The following is a 17,236-nucleotide window of genomic DNA, read 5'->3' on the forward strand; positions in this document are numbered from 1 at the left end:
TTGGCGTTTCTGTGTGCATGTTCTTCCCGTGTTTGTGTGGGTTTCCTGAGAGTGCTCTGGTTTTCCCCACAGTCCAAAGACATGCGGAACAAGTGAATTGGGTGGGCTAAATTGTCTGTAGTGTATATGTGTGAATGAGTGTGTATGGATGTTTCCCAGAGATGGGTTGCAGCTGGAAGGGCATCAAAACATATGCTGAAGAAGTTGGTGCTTCGTTCCGCTGTGGCAACCCCGGATTAATAAAAGGACTAAGGCAAAAAGAAAATGAATGAATGAATGAATGAATGAATGAATGAATGAATGAATGAATGAATGAATGAATGAATGAATGAATGAATGAACAAACCAAACCATTCAGTCAAAAAATGTATTTTAAATTTAATAAAAAAAAATAAATAAATAAAAACTACAATAACTTTGGGTATCTCCATATTTGACCAACATTAATATACAACACCCCAGTAGCTTATTTTATTTAGTTTTGTTATGTATAATCAGATTCTGAATGAATCCTGATCTCAGTCTATTTAAAGGCTTTATTGGAGAATGGCTGTGCGTTGGCAGGGGATCTTTTAACATCTTATTTTATCATTATTTAGTCCTGCAAAGGTCATGTGTAATATTTCCAGCATAACAAGCGTGTGTGTGTGTGTTATTTATGCAGAGGTTGATGTATTCAGGCATTTAGAGCAGGGGCACCAGAAGCCCATTCATCATTAGTGGGTTTGTTTTAATGTGGCCCTCCTCTCCGGGGCCCCGCTCACTGTTTCCAGGCTCCTGACGCTTCAAATCGGCCAGCACAGACAGATGTGTCGTCCTCCACCTGCTAACCCCTCATCTGTAATGCGCTCTCCTCCGGCGGCCATGTTGTTCAGTGTTTTAGCATGGATCGCATGTGTTTTTCCCCCAGTGCGAGTATTTGAAACGAAGAATAGGAAGAGATTTCAATTCTGTCACTGGAAATGTTCCGTGTCTGCCTGTGATTGGCTTTTTTATTCCTTTATTTAATAATCAGATCTTCTTATAGCGTGAATTTTATTTTATTGTTAATTTCTTTATTTTACTTTTTTTGTTACTTTTGATCAATTTCTATTAATGTAGTAATGTATTCAGGCCTTCGTGTTTAGCTGAAATTTTGTTTAGTTTTATTTTGTTCTGTTTTCTGTCTTATGTGTTGTTTGTTTTGGTTTGGTTTGTTCTGGGCTCCGTTCTTCGTACTCCGCTTAAATGATCTAAGATTATTTGACAGATCCTTTTATCCTTGATAACTCTGGCAAATTTGGTTCTTCAAACAAGTTTGCAAATAAAATTAAAATATTTGGATGAACTGAGCTGAGATCGATGCGTGTGTTGTGAAGGACAGATCTATCAATTCTCGAAATCATGATCAGCCATGCAATGATTGGCTGATGGCACAGCATTGTTATGACATCATCTGATTAATATTCAATTATCTTTGTGAGCAAAACTATATACGTTTTGTAGTAAACGGTTTGTCAAATATGATACGCAATAACCTTCCACATTTGTTGTGAGTATTTAGCTATTTATTTAGTTTTACATTTAGAGCAGATTTCCGTTATTATAGCAGCCATGACCTATTCTTAATTGGCGTAAGGAACAACTGTCTGTTTAAATAAATTTTGCATCAAAAAAGCTTTTTGATATTAGTAAAGGTGTCTGCAACTTTCGCAAAGCATCAAATCACCATCATATTAGCTGTCAAAACATGTGCATGACTGTAAAACTGGTGAATATTGTGCTATTATCAATGATTATTGATCTATTACACACAAATTGTACTAAAGCTGGTACCTTAAAAAAAGTGTTTGTAACAAAAAAGTCCATATTAATAAATGTTTTCTTTGAACCCCATGAAGAGAACCATCCCATGTCAGTCTTCATAATATATATAATGTATATATATATATTTTTTTTTTGTTATTATTATTATTTACGGTATTCCAAAGTGTAAATAACTATTACTGTAAGAAGATATCAGCATTCGGTAAATACTTTCAGTATTACCTTTGCTTAAAAAGACCCGATCTAATCCTGTTTATATGAAATAAAACTGCTCCTGAGCAGAATTGAACTACCTGAACTGTTGCTATGAAAACAACTCTTGGATGAGTTTTGAAGAACGAAATGATCGTGTCAAATCGTTATTAACCAAATCCAGTTAATTGAGTAATCTTAATTGAGTAATTTTTGTTTTGTGGTGTGTTTTTTATTTTTCTCCTGTGTTTTTATTTTATTTTTTTTATTTTGTGGTGTTTTGTGGTTTTTTGTTTTGTTATTTCGTTTTGTGTTTTTGTCTTGTGTTTTTGTTATTTTGTTTTATTTTTAGTTTTGTGTTTTTTGTTATTTCGTTTTGTGTTTTTCGTTTTGTGTTTTTTGTTATTTCGTTTTGTGTTTTTCGTTTTGTGTTTTTTTTTATTTTGTTTTTAGCTTTTTGTGTTTTGTGCTTTTTGTTTTGTGTGTTTTGTTTTTTGTTATTTCGTTTTGTGTTTTTTGTTATTTTATTTTGTGCTTTTTGTTTTGTGTTTTGTATTTTTTGTTTTTTTTTTATTTCGTTTTGTGGTTTGGTTTTGTGCTTTTTGTTTTGTGTTTTTGGATTTTAGTTTTGTGTTTTTGGTTTTGTGTTTTTTGTTTTATTTGTGTTACAATATTAGTCCCTTTTGATTGATTTACTGAACCTTTATAAATATTAGCAAAAAAAAAAAAAAAAAAAACAGAATGATAATATAGCGAAAGTGAATGTTATAAATTGCTATTAGATTTTTAGTTATTAGTTTTTAAGACTCATTTGTAAGTCGCTTTAGTCAAAAGTGTCTGCTAAATGACTAAATGTAGTTACTCACTTGTGTATTATAAATGTAGTTTATTCTAACAGTTATTATTATTGCTATTGTTTTTTATTGGTATTATTATCATCCTGCGTCAGCCATGTTGTGCAGTGTTTTATCACAGATGGCTTGTGTTTTTCCCCCAGTGTGAGTTTATGAAGCGAGGAAGAGGAAGGGGGTTCAGTGCTGTGGCCTGTTAATGGCTGGAAATGCTCTTGTGTCTGTCTGTGATTGGCATTTCTGAAGCATCATCAATAAGCTTTTATTGCATCCGCATACCATTATCTTCTTCCTGGCAAGGGCTCAAATGAAATCGAAACTGAATTAAAAGAGGGTTAGCATGAACACTTCACAGTCTGCTGCTCGGGTTTATATCACAGGGTTTTGGCCTTTGGGAAGAGAGAGGGAAAAGTGTTGTGCTCCACTTTTGCAGAGGGCAGAAAATGCTCTGCCATTTGATGCTGTTAGAATCAGATGGTAAAATGACACCGGGAAGCTCAGATGATTTCATGGCAACTATAGTATGAGATAAGTATAGAATAAGGGTGTGCAGTTTTATTTCCTGATGCTCCAAAGTGTGAAATGTCGAAGTTTCATTTAGACAGACTTAAATTTCAATAAAGTATTTTTTTATATTCTAGTCTTAATAATAAAACTTTTGTTTTACTTAATTGCTGGCGGTTAATTTTTTCTATGAAAATCGCACCCACAAAAGACAAAGGACTTGTAGTTTGTGGTATTAATTGCCATTATTATTAGAAACCACACAGGCTTTTAGTATCAGTCTAGGTGTCACTCAGCCTGCTTGTGGTTGATTCATCAGCCAAAGAGAGGCTTTAGCATTTAGTCAGAATATTGATTATTGACTTTCTAAAGGGCTTAAAAAGTATGAAGGAGTGGAGGATGTAGTTCATCAACATGTAGATGTTCTTTTTCAGGTAGGGACTATAAAATATGGAATTTTGTAGGCAATATAAAGTTTAAATAAACATATATGTTTAAATTTATTTGTCAGTGTTGCACCTTTAATAAGAAATGCACTAAATAAAATTTTTTCGCAAAAGAATATATACTGTATATAATTGCTTTACTTAATAAACTTTTCTTTTTTATAAAAAACTAAATAATTTTGATAAATTTTTAACTGATTAAGCAAAATTCAATTATTATTTATTTATTTTTGTGATTTAATTGTAATGTAATTTTATTTTATTTTATTTTATTTTTTTTTTTTTTATTTTACTTTAAATTTTTTTAATTACTGTGTATTACACATGATAATCGCTTATAATTAGAATAAAATATGTAACATCTATTATGGAGATTAGCATGAAGTTTATCAATACATAAATGTTACATAAAAATTAGACTCTTTATTCTTTTTTCTTTTTTTTACATAAATTTAATTTGAATCTTTGAATCCCTATTTTGATTTTTTTAATAAACCACCACTTAAAAAATAAAACAATGTAACCCTCAGCATATGTATTTGGTTCACACAAACCATCTACTTTAAAATTATTTGTAAATTAAAAATATTATGACTTCAATTAAAAATTTATTTTAGAATCTGCTCGATTTGAATTCCGTACCGTTATGTGTTCTTTTGTGCAGGCTTAAATGCCATGAAATAATTTGTAAGTTACCGGTAATTATTTAGTTTAATATATTTAGTAGAACTATTCTAAGAATTAATTATTCCATTTCACAATTATTATTAAAGTATATCTTAATTTAAAACAAGGATAAGCATTAATAAGATGTGGTCATGGAAGTAAATTTGTCATTCGAATTATGTTCAGAGCTCCGTAGTTTAAAATAGGCTAACAGTCAGTTAAACTATAGTGTAAGATAACACACACAGTTGGTTAAATAAATAGGTTAAAAAATACACAGTTGATCACTTAGACCTATTAAAATATTATTTAAAAAACTGTAATAGAAGAAAAATGCACAAGAAAGAATACCGCTTTATAAGGGAAACTTTTTTTTTTATCAAAGTGCTTAAATTTTAAACAGTTATTTAAGATTTTTTAGTTACCAAAAAAAAAAAAAAAAAGACTAAGGATAAAGGATTACCGGTGAGCAAGTGCACGACCATGGAACAGAATGCTTAGCGGAGCGTCCCACTACTCAGCTCCTTTCACATGCTCTGGCTGCTACAGTATATTAGTTCACTATGTTACATACTGTAACTGCCTCCTGCTGGCTACCTATTTCTTGTATTAGACCATGTTGTGCTGTGCCGTGCAGTACTGCAGTATCATGTGAGATCACTTTAATTCACTCGCGTATTGTCAGTAGCCATATCTGTGAAAATTTTCTGCTGTTAACTCACTGAAAATCGTTTTTTTTCTTGTCTTTTTCTTAAAGGTTGTTTACAAAAACAACGATGTAAGACTTGAGCTGTCTCGACTGGCCAAGCTGGGCGACCCAAAGATGAAGGTGAGCGGTGTGGTGGCCTTCAAATGTGAGAATGTGGCTACTCTCGACCCTGTGACTTTTGAGACGCCTGAGTCATTCATTACCCTTGACAAGTGGTCTGCCAAAAAAGCCGGCTCCATCTCTTTCGACTTCCGCACCACTGAACCCAACGGCCTGCTCCTCTTCAGCCATGGAAAACCCAAACCCCAGCAACAGAAAGACCCCAAGAGCCCTAAAACATTGAAGGTGGATTTCTTTGCCATTGAGATGCTGGACGGCCACCTCTACCTTCTTCTCGACATGGGCTCAGGCACCACCAAAACTAGAGCTGTCAACAAGAAAGTCAATGACGGAGAATGGTACCACGTGGACTTCCAGAGAGATGGACGATCAGGTAGAATATGAATTTATTTCTTAAAGATATTCAAATGTGTAGCTTTGTTTGATGTGTGATTTAATGTCAACTGAAAGATGAAGACAGGGCGAGGCATATTAAGTAGCCCCTCTATTTTTAAAACCGAATAGCCAATAGCATTTCGTTTTAAATCAGATGTCTGCCAGTCAGTTTGTCTAAGTATCTTATCATTTCTCTGCTTTAACCCTTTTATGCATACAATCACATTGGTGTGATCAGTCTAGGCTAATGCCTGGAGCTAATGATTGTGCTGGTGTGATTAAAACATTCAATGCTTCGCGTGATAGGCTGCTAAATTCAAATCTGCTTTCCCGCAGTGAGCTAGAGAAAGATGCAGCGCTTGTCATAAAGCACAATTGATCATTGTTTTCAAACAAATAATGTTTATTTTAGGTTCCAAACATTTAAATACCTGTGCATACTAGCAAATCCTACAATTCATGGTTTGTAAAATACTTGCTGATGTTTGTGGACATCATGAGTCTGAAATTTTTTCGTCAATTCTAAACTGACTATTATTAGCACTCGCTGATATTCTTTTACTGTTTTTCCTTTACCAAAGCTAAATTAGTCTTTTCATGGCATTTACTGTATATATCGTTGCTCTCTGGTGACCTGAAATGCTTCTGTTATCCTCATTTGTGCGCCACTTTAGATAAAAGCATCCGCTAAATGACTAAATGTAAAAGTAAATGTATGGAGACGGCTATATGAATTATTTTTAAGCATAATGAGATGGTGTGCCTTATTCAGATCAGATACAGGTTACTACACCATTTACTGTATTCTTCTTCTAGTTAAACAGCCACTTACTTTCATGGATGTAGGGAGAAGTTGAAGAATTAAAATGTTGCAAATCCAGCAGCTCTCTTATCTGGCGAAATAATATGATCACTATTAAGCTGTTTCTAGATCATGTTTGAGAATCAGAATATTCGCAATTGTCCAGTATAATTAGGAGGTTTGTCAATATTTGAAAAAATGGGGAAAGAAAAACAATAAATACACTGTAACAAGTGTTTAGTTGACTTTACCATAAAATAGTGAGTAAAGCCATTAACTTAATATTATTAAGTACACTGTAAAAAGTGAATAGTTACTTAAAGCGAGTAAACCAATTGCCTTAAAAGCAACAAGTTGACTTTACAATAATATTGTAAGTAAACCCATTGTAACTTGGAACTGTTAAGTTAATTTTTATAATTATGCCAATTGTACTTACTTTTTTAATCCCTTTTTACAGTGTCGTACTATTTTAGCATGTCTGTTTTTTAATAATTACTGCAGTTATTACAATATAGTTGCTTCATTAAGTCTATAACATCCACAGTTATAGCCTGTATTGAATTTAAAACACACACTGGAGTCTGGAAGAACAGATTTATTTTAGTTACTGTCATTTTGCTAGATACAGAAAAGCTGGAAAAGAAAAACAAAAATAATAAATGTGTATTGGAAAAAGTGATTAGGTTATTTTTATTTAAAATAAGTGAGTACAATTTGCATAAGATTAAAAATTAAGTGAGCTTAACAGTTTCAAGTGACAATGGGTTCACTTGCATTATTTGTGTAAAGTCCGCTTGTTTCTTTTAGGCCAACTGGTTTACTCGCCGTGTAAATGGACTATGCATAACTATGAACAATTAAGTTAAGGAAGTTTGCATGTTCTTTACGCGTTCATGAGGGTTTCCTCTGGGTGCTCCGGTTTCCCCCACAATCCAAAGACATGCGGCACAGGTGAATTGGTTAGGCTAAATTGTCCGTAGCGTATGAGTGTGTGAGTGTGTATGGATGTTTCCCAGTGATGAGTTGCAGCTGGAATAGTTGCAGCAGAATTTATTTTTCTATAATTTTTATAATTTAAGTAAAATCAACCTGTCACTTTTAAAGCAATGGATTTACTCACTTTTTAAAGTAATCACTTTTTACAGTGTACATAAATTATTTGATGGGGTCTGTCATGTGATAAACATGAATAAGTCGCCATGGTAAATTTAAAGTGACGCATTCTGAATAAAACCTCACACAGGGTGGTCACATAGTGGCAGTATTTTGTGTAGAGTGGTTCAGATTTAATACATTGTGTGGTCTGCACGAACATTCATTCACTAAAATGGAAAACATATTTACTTTATCTGATTTTTTCCTCCCGCTATAAAGTGCCACTCTCTACTGTATATAGAACATTGTAATTTTGCCACAGGGTAAATTTTAAACAGCATAGTAGCTTATATGGTGAATTTCCCCCCTCTGGGCTTGTCAGAAAGGTGAAGGCACATGAACACAGCTCCTATAGGGTTCTTTCCCACATTTCAAAACGAATAAATGTGGAGTAGTTCAAATAAACATATTGTCAGCTATCATTTACTATTTTCTTATGTTTAGGCAAACCCTCTATGAATGCTTGCTTAAGATCCTTGCACACAGTGTAGACGTGAACGACAAAATCCAGAATGGCATCTAATTTGATTCATTTCGTCTTGCAGCAGAAAGCACTTTATGACAAACAAAATACTGAATACGAAGAGACAGAATATTAAGACAAATTGTGGCAGATGATTGTGGAACAGCTATATATTGCTCTGGAAAATCCCCACAGCTCCTTGATAAAATGGTGGAACTCGTCTCATTCTCTTTGCAATCTCAGGATTTAATTGGCCCAATATTTCCTCTTTCTTTTTTTTCTTGATATAATATAAAATAAATTCATTCAATTTCCTTCGGCTTAGTCTCTATTTCAAAGGTCACCACAGCGGAATAAACCGCCAACTATTCCGTCATATGTTTTACACAACAGATGCCCTTCCATCCGCAACTCGGTTCTGTGAAACACCCATCCACTCCCTCTCGCATTCACACACATACACACACACACACACACACACACACACACCATGCCACCCATAATATAAAATAATTAATAATAATAATTCCTTAAATTTATATAGCACTTTTTTCGACATTTGAAGGGCTTTTCACATTTTTGGCAGTAATCTTCTCATTCACCATCAGTTTTAGTAAAAAAAAAAAATCATTCTTGCAGCTTAAAGATTTTATTTATTTATTATATTATTATTATTATTATTATTATTGCAAATTGTCAAAGGGATGGTCAACAATTACAATTATATCATCATTTGCTTAATGTTAAAAACCTGTTTGATTATCTTTTTTTTTTCTCTTGAGGAAGATACTGAATCATTCTGAGAAGATAACAGCCATTGACTTCCATTGTATTTTTAGTTTCTAACGTCCATTGCTTTGTTGTTGTTTTTTTCAAACATTCCTCAGAATAAATTCCTTTAATACATAAAAACTTTAACACATAAAGGGCCCTATCATACACCTGGCGCAAAAAGGTGCAAGATGAGCATGGCACGATTTGTTGCTATTTTTCAGACCAGCGCAACCCTAATTTTCACGTTTTTGCACCACGTTGTTTAAATAGCAAATCTAATTGCGCCACTTTGTAGACTCATAAGTGTGCTTGTCTATAAAGGAGGTGTGTTAAGGTGCATTGTTGGTGCGTTGCTATTTTGAGGAATGAAATAGACCGCGCCATTGACCGACTAAAAGCTGGTCTAAAGTCCAGGCAGAGAGCAGTTATGTGCCTATGCAATCCTAAACACTTAAACATTACTTAATACACGCAAGATGTACAGCAATACATAAATATCTTCACAAATGACAAAAAAATTAAGAATTAAAATGTTACAAAAATTTTATTTTTTACATAAATAAAAAAACCACTACCTTTATGCCTTTGAATGTCAGGGGCTTTTTTTGTTTATTCATGACAATCTGCATTTGTATAATGTTATTATTTTTAGCAGTATTATTTATTATGTGCTAATATATATTTGTTTTAATAAAAACAAGTTTAGATTTGTCCATCTGTCAGGTTTTGGAGACATATGCGTCAGTATAAGAATATGTTTTTTTGACAACACTTCATTAATATTGTTCATTTTTTTGTTTGTTGAAAATTAGAACTGAATTTGTAAATAGTCTTGAAACAAATTGCTGCACTTAACAAACTAAATTAAATATGCAAACTAATGGACGTCTTCAATAGAGTGAGTTTCCACCGTTTTCTTATCCACGAAGCAACAGGAGTAAAGTTAAGAGTAAAAATAAAATAAAGAGAAAGTAAAGAGACCGAATGGAGGGGGCTCATTCTTATTCTCTTTATCCAGATGGTCTGTTTAACTGTTTTCTCTGCAGTGAATCCTTCAGTTTTTCAACGTACAAATACCGCTATGTAGACTGCAAATGCATCATGACATGAATGTCATGAAGGGAATGTGAGATGCGACTCTGATTGGTTTAATGCACATTATGCTCAAAACACACCTATAACTCATAAAGAGAATAAGTATAACCCTGTTAGACCATGTGTGATGGCGCAAGCTGTATTTTTTCGTCCTTAAATTGCAAATGGATTCGGACACGCTCTTAATATTTTTGCTCCATGCGCTTTAGACTTTCCGCCTAGATTGTAAAATAGAGCCCTTCATCTTTAAAACAATCTTTTTAACCAAAAAGCATGATAAATACTAAAAATGTTCATACAAAATTGATGACACAATGTGCAAAGTGTCTTAAATGTGAATTAGTAACTGACTTTAACCATGATTTTAACATACCAACAGGACACTTCTGATACTAGTGATCATTTGATTGGTCAGAAGATCCAATGAGAAATTATTGATTGAGAAACTGCAATATTTAAATGCTTATAACTTCTAATTGGAAAATGTGTCTGTGTGTTTTAGAGCACACGAGCATATAGCCTAACAACCTTAAGATTAACATACATATACAATTTTGATACTTTGATTTCAGAGAGACTTTAACTTCACAGCTGTTTCTTTGTTCTTGTGATACGTGTTTGATGCATTCAATGCACAGTTAGAAGTTGGCTGGCGTTCAAGGTCTACGAAAAATATTGACATAACGAAGACAGCAGTGTTCTCTCACGCTCTCATGAACACAGTCGTAAACGTGCCTTCCGGAGCGCACTGTCAGGCAGGCATTTGAATATGAACGGGACCCGCAGTCCTTCCTGTCTTCCTCCTTCTTTCTTACTCTGTCTTCTCTGGCGGAGTTGCCATGGAAACCCGATTTGGTTTCCCAAAGGAGAGAGCGGGTTAGTGCACAGCTCTGCCAAGCAAAGATTCTCCTGCTATATTCCCCTTTTCCTCAAACGTCAATGCTGTTTGCCTGAAGCCCAAAGAACGGACTTTTGGTTTTTCTGTGAGAAAAGTAGGAAAAGGTTCTATTGATTCACCGTTATTGCAATTCTCTCATCTTCTCTTTCCGGATATAGAAACGCCGTCACCTGCATTAGTTCTGACACATACTGTGAGATTAAATGGTGAAAGTTATAAGGAGAAAATTAAATGGCTTTTGGAGCAATTATGAAATTAGATTTCTAAAGCGCGAATGGTATTTGTGTTTCATGCCAATACAATATTCATTTGGGACTGGATGCGGTTTCGGTAAAGGAGCAGGCTTTTACACGGTTTTAAATTGTATTTTTCCATCAGATCCAAAGGGCTCGGTTTGATCTTATTCTCAAAGCCTTATCGTCACACAGTCTACTTGCTGTCACTGTGAGTTCATGCTTATTTTGAAGGCTCCTTTTCTCTTCCAGCAGTTTTAATAGAATCCGAAACACCATTGACAGATCAGAATTTGTGATTTAATTTGAGTTTTGTTTTTGAGTTCTTAGTTTATATTTAACACTTTTGACTTTTTATCTAGGAATTCTAAGTGTGCATCTTTTTCATGTTTTTTTTTTTTTTTACACTTTTTTCTGTCAGATTTTTGAATTCTTATATCACAATTCTGAGTTTTTAATCCAAAAATAATGACATTTAACAATTTTTACTTTCCTGGACTTGTGAGTTTGTATCTTTTAGCTAATATCTAATCTATTATTTAAATATTCAGATTTAAAAATATATATACATAAAAACGTATAAAATTGTATTATAAAGACTTAACAGCTCACAATTTAGAAAAAAGACTTATATCTTACAAATTTGATTTCCTTGTTTATTCAAATTATAAACAAAATGTATAAATAAATTTGTAATTGTAAATATGTATAGTTTACATTCATTGGGCGCAATCATACAATTGGCGCAATAAGGCGCAAGGCATGTGTGGCGTGATTTGTTGTTATTTTCAGAACGGTGCAACTGTAATTTTCACGTTTTGTGTCATGTTTTTTAAATAGAAATTCAATTTGTGCCACTTTGTGGACTGATGGGTGTGCTGGTCTATAAAAAATGTGTGTTAAAGGGCATTGTTAGCACATTGCTATATTGAGGAACTGAAATAGACCGTGCCTAAAAGCTTGTCTAAAGTCCAGAGCAGAGCATGTTAGTTATGCGCCTATGTGGGTCCAAACGCTTAGACATTGTATAATACATACAGGATGTGCAGCAAAAGACAAATATCTTTGTATATGAAAGAAATTAAGGATTTAAAAGGTAAAATAAATTATTATTTTATACATAAATATAAAATTCACCACCTCCATGCCTTCCTCATCTCGAGGAGCTTTTTCAGTGTATTGATGCTAATTTGCATTTGTACATTGTTATTATTAGTAGTAGTAGTATTTATTATACACATATTTTTGTTTGTTTTTATAAAAACACATTTATATTTGTCCACCTGTCTGGTTTTGGAGACGTATGCGTCAGCATATGAGGCATAAGAATAGGAAGTGTGCTTGGATATAACTTTAGTTTTTTGACCTCACTTCATTAATATTGCTCATTTATTAGTTTGCTCGAAATTAGAACTGAATTTAGAAATAGTTTTGAAGCAAATCTTTGTGCTTAACAAAACAAATCTTTGTCCTTATCCACGAAAGTGAAGGAGTAAAGACTAAAGGTTAAGTAAAGAAAAAGAGACCGTATGGATGAGGCTAATTCTTTATCCTCGCATAGATGGTTTGTTTAACAATTTTTTTGCTAGTGAAGTGTTCAGTTTTCTCACTCACAAAATTCGCCATGTAAATAGTAAATGGGCCATGGCGTGACACAACTGACTCTTAAAGGGAATTTAATATGAGACTGATTGGTTTAATGCACGTTATACTCAACCAGCACTCATTAAGACAATAAACATAACCCTGTTAGGCCATGCACTGGAGCGCAGAGCGTATTTTTCCATCCTTAAAATAGCAAAAGTGGATTCGAACTTAATGCTTTTGCACCATACGCTTTAGACTTTGCACCTAGATCAGTAAAATAGACCCCTTAAGGTTTTCATCTCACAATTTTGAATCTATATTTGAAAAAAAATACTTTTGCAGCAATTATAAAATCAGGTTTCTAAAGGATCACTGGATTTTTAGTTTCGTGCTAATGCAATATTTAACTGGAATTCGATACAGTTTCAATAAAACAAAATGCTTCTTTCATGGTTTATTTTTTGATGAGTATTTTTTTTCCATCAAATCACATTTTTATCCACGTTACTCGGCTTGATCTCATTCTCCAGGCTTTATCGTCACACAATCCACTGGCTGTCATAGTGAGTTCAGGCTCGTTTTGAAAGAGAGAATAAATCTTTTCTGTTTGCAGCATTTCATGGCAATCTGAAACACCATTGACAGATGGGACCTTGCATTTAAGGCCCGCAGAATGAGCTGTGTCACTCTCCGCCTGCATGAATTGGCTGCCTACGCAAGCCGTTTGATCATATATGGGCAGCCGTCCTGGTGCAGGGTGCGCATTAGTGTGGGCACGCTGGTGTTTTTGCATGTGTGTATGCAAACACGTACGTTTATGCGCTGCATATGCATCTATTAATGAGAACATACATATGTAGTTTTATATAAGTGTGTCAGGGGCGTTTTTGAGCCTCCACGAAGAAAAACAAGATAAGAGAATACTCGACAAGCGAGACATATTCTGCAATATGAGATTGTGCACTGTATAAACCACTTATTTTTCTAAAGTGACACTGTCCAACGGTCAGCCCGGCCACAAATTGGCCTGAATGAATGGGCCAAACTGGTGAAAATGGACAGGCTGAGTATAACAGTATACACACCCACTCAGATATGACCACTTTTGGTCACTTCTGAATTGAAATGAACTGGAAGTGATCTATGAGTGAGGTTTTAGCGAGCACTCGTCTCAGTTAAATGAAAGCTGTATTTCCGTGCCGGCGACCGATATGAGACCTGCAGTGTGTACAGAGAATTTGCTGACTAATGGTCCAGCAGATGGAGGTGACTATTAATAATGATCAGTAACAAGCTACATGGATTATGAATGTAATGCAGTATTATTGAAGTTATTATATTTGTAGCAGATTAAAAAATAAAACTTTTAAATGCAGAACATCCAGTAAATTATGGTATTCAACAAAGGATTGTACATTTGACGTCATTTTGTTTAAAAATATATATTATATTATATTATATTATATTATATTATATTATATTATATTATATTATATTATATTATATTATATTATATTATATTATATTATATTATATTATATTATATTATGTACAGTAATCATAAATGAGTACACCCTTCACAGATCTCTCTTTTAAATTAAAATTTTCTATAGGATGCTTTACGATAATATATTAGTGCATATACATTAGATTAGTCAGTAACAAAGCCAAAAATGAAATTAACCTAACAATAAAACTTAAGATCTCAGGCCAAAAAACGGTACACCCAAATTTACACTTGGAGTATAATAAATAACATTTTATTAAACAGGAAAACATTTTTTTAACCTATATATATATATATATATATATATATATATATATATATATATATATATATATATATATATATATATATAGGTGAAAAAAATTGTTTATAAAAATTTTTTTTATAATAGATATAATAAAACTGTTTAATAAAACTGTTTTGTTGAAATGCACCAAAATATATTACATATGTTTACTGAGAAATTGTAAAAAAAAATATTCAATTGTTTTTACAATCAATAAAGTACTCATGCAATACTCATACATAAAAATAACAGTTTTAGACCTTCTATTCATTTATTTAAAAAGGAGGCATGGCACCCAAACCCGCCCCTAAACCCAACCGTCATTGGGTGAAGAGAAAATCGAAATTGTACAAATTAAATTGAACGAATTCATTCAAATTAGCCACTAAATCAAAAAGTTACAAATTGCCATGAGATTGCGTTGGAGAACCCAATTTAGGAATGCGATAAAGCAATGCAGTTAAACACCAGCATATTACTCTACTCTTAATGCTAACCCTAATAATAACAACGACACACGTTCAGTATTAATTCACACTGTGGCTTGAAAAGTTTACCTATTTTGAAAATTGACCACACGTCTGAGAAACAGCTGATGGTGGCCATAGCAAAGACAAATGGCAGAGGATCGCGAGTTCAGAAGCGCATTACGTCACTTTTCATTGTGGTTTTGGACAAAATTTGTGAATAGCCTCATGAAGGTTTAACCTGAGACATACAGTACAAGAACAGATCTATAATAGATAAGTGATTACAAGCTGTGCAGGGCAATTACAACTTATAACACATAATTGAACACATATTTTGCAAACTACACAAAACAAGGCAAAATTTTAATTACACTTACATGTATGATCTAGAGAAAGAAGAAACTGGTTACAGTTTCTGACAAAGTCTCTGTCAAAGTCCCATACACAGGTAAAAGTCTCTGCTGCTCTTTCCTGTAGTAGCATACGGATGGCGAATCCCACACTGCAGCGTAGCTTAAACACAGTACTAGGTTAGCTATACTGTGGTGTTGCTGTGAAAATAAACTTTAACCCTTTATTGCCCTCAGCTGAATCTCCATCTGTTAGTAATTGTTATCTTCAAGTCTTGATTAGTCCCGTGATCCACTGTGCTCGGCTAGTGTCTGAAGGGAAAGGGCTTTCACATTTTACCAGATCTGGAACTACATGTTTAGTGATGGACCGTATCCATGTCGACACGTTCAAGCTAAGATCTGATCTCAACTCGATTCGTTTATTCGACTCTTGAGTCAACCGTTCCTTTAAAGAATCAATAGTTTTAAACACGGTGCACTTTCAGATGTAAATCTCCACCGAATGTTTTTATTCACTCAGAGCTGTGATGCACAATGCATGGAAGCTCATTTTCAAAAACCCATAATAGGGGCTCCTTAATGCACTTTTACTAATGAGAGCATTACGTTTTTAAAAAGCTCTTATTTATTCTAAGTTTTTGAACATTGGAGTGGTTTTGATAGTATGTTTATCATTTGATATCGTAGTTGTTTTGAAGCCATTTTTGTGTCTTTTTAAATAGGACACTTGGCTTCAACAACATATAACTTAAATATAATACAAACAAAATATAATACAATTAATTATTTGATAAAACATGTATGTGATTGTGATAGATATAAATGCTATACACACATTTTACCATGTGAACATAGAATTACAAATGGAACATGAATTTACATTGGACTGAAAAAACAAATGGGACTTTGCCTCCCTTTTTCAGTAATCCACTCTGCTCCACTACTATCTGTGCATGTGTGTGTGTGTGTACATAAAGTAAAGCGGGCCCAGCATTAGCCCATGCTATGTAATCAGTGAGCAGAGTGAATGGAAGTCGAGATGATGGAGAATGCTCATTACTGATGACCCGGGGGAGATGTTTGGCTGCTGTTTAGGGGTACAGTCGCCAAGTGCACAACACAGGACAAGATAATGTGTGTGTGTATGTGTGAGAGTTTGAGAGGAGGAGAAATAGAGCCGCTATGCCTCATCAAATCCGCACAGACTTATTACAGGCTTAGAGGAAAATGAAATTCTTATTTACTTACACTGTTAGCATGTTACAAGTGGCATCTCTGTGGCGATGCATCACGCCGAACTGAACGAAAAGCACTATTTCTTGGTATTCCTTCAAACGCTTGGCAGGGAGCGAGTTACATGGAGCGTAATTATAATTTACTGTGCCACCACGTCTAGCCGTTTAATGTTTCTCCCGTTTCTTTGGGTGTGCCTGTGAATAATGAGTCAGATACAGGAGGCCGTAATCAGTCTATGGAATCACATTTAATCTGGAAGTGAATTTTTCTCCCTCTCTCGAGGTATGTGACGCAGATCTGAGCTCGGGCCCAGAGCTCTACATCACAGACTGGAAAGCGCAGCAGAACGATACTGCAGCCATTCATTCAATTCCCACAATAGCCATTAATGATGAAAAATAAATCACAGATCTGAGAACAAAATACATCCTTTACTGGGGCTTGGCACACGTAGAAATGCGCACACTCACTAAAGCCCCTTGCTGTTTTTGCTTGTGATCTATCCACGGATCTTTTATAATCAGAATCTATACATTTAAAGCCAATGTTTGTCTCGATTTCTTGAGGTGCTTTCCAAAGTCCAACTGAGCATTCGCACACTATAAAAACCTGATCCAAAGCTGTATTATGTGCTTTCTTTTGCAGAACACAAAATACACTTTGAACAACTTGTCCAAATAATGAATACTTGGGGAAGGACGCTTG

The 17,236-nt window shown here is 34.1% G+C and overlaps 1 protein-coding gene across 49 annotated transcripts in view; it reads left to right on the top strand.

Annotated features, from left to right (window-relative positions):
• The window catches only part of nrxn1a (neurexin 1a), a 290,869-nt gene that overhangs the window by 115,446 nt on the left and 158,187 nt on the right, over window positions 1–17,236 (top strand). For all 49 annotated transcript variants that reach the window (NM_001080021.3, XM_087275226.1, XM_087275225.1 and 46 more), the window contains 1 exon segment: window positions 5,223–5,667. In NM_001080021.3, the coding sequence (NP_001073490.1) occupies window positions 5,223–5,667 (445 nt within the window).

The sequence above is a fragment of the Danio rerio genome, chromosome 12 (assembly GCF_052040795.2).
Source record: "Danio rerio strain M-AB ecotype USA chromosome 12, GRCz13ab, whole genome shotgun sequence".
Taxonomy (NCBI): Eukaryota; Metazoa; Chordata; class Actinopteri; order Cypriniformes; family Danionidae; genus Danio; species Danio rerio.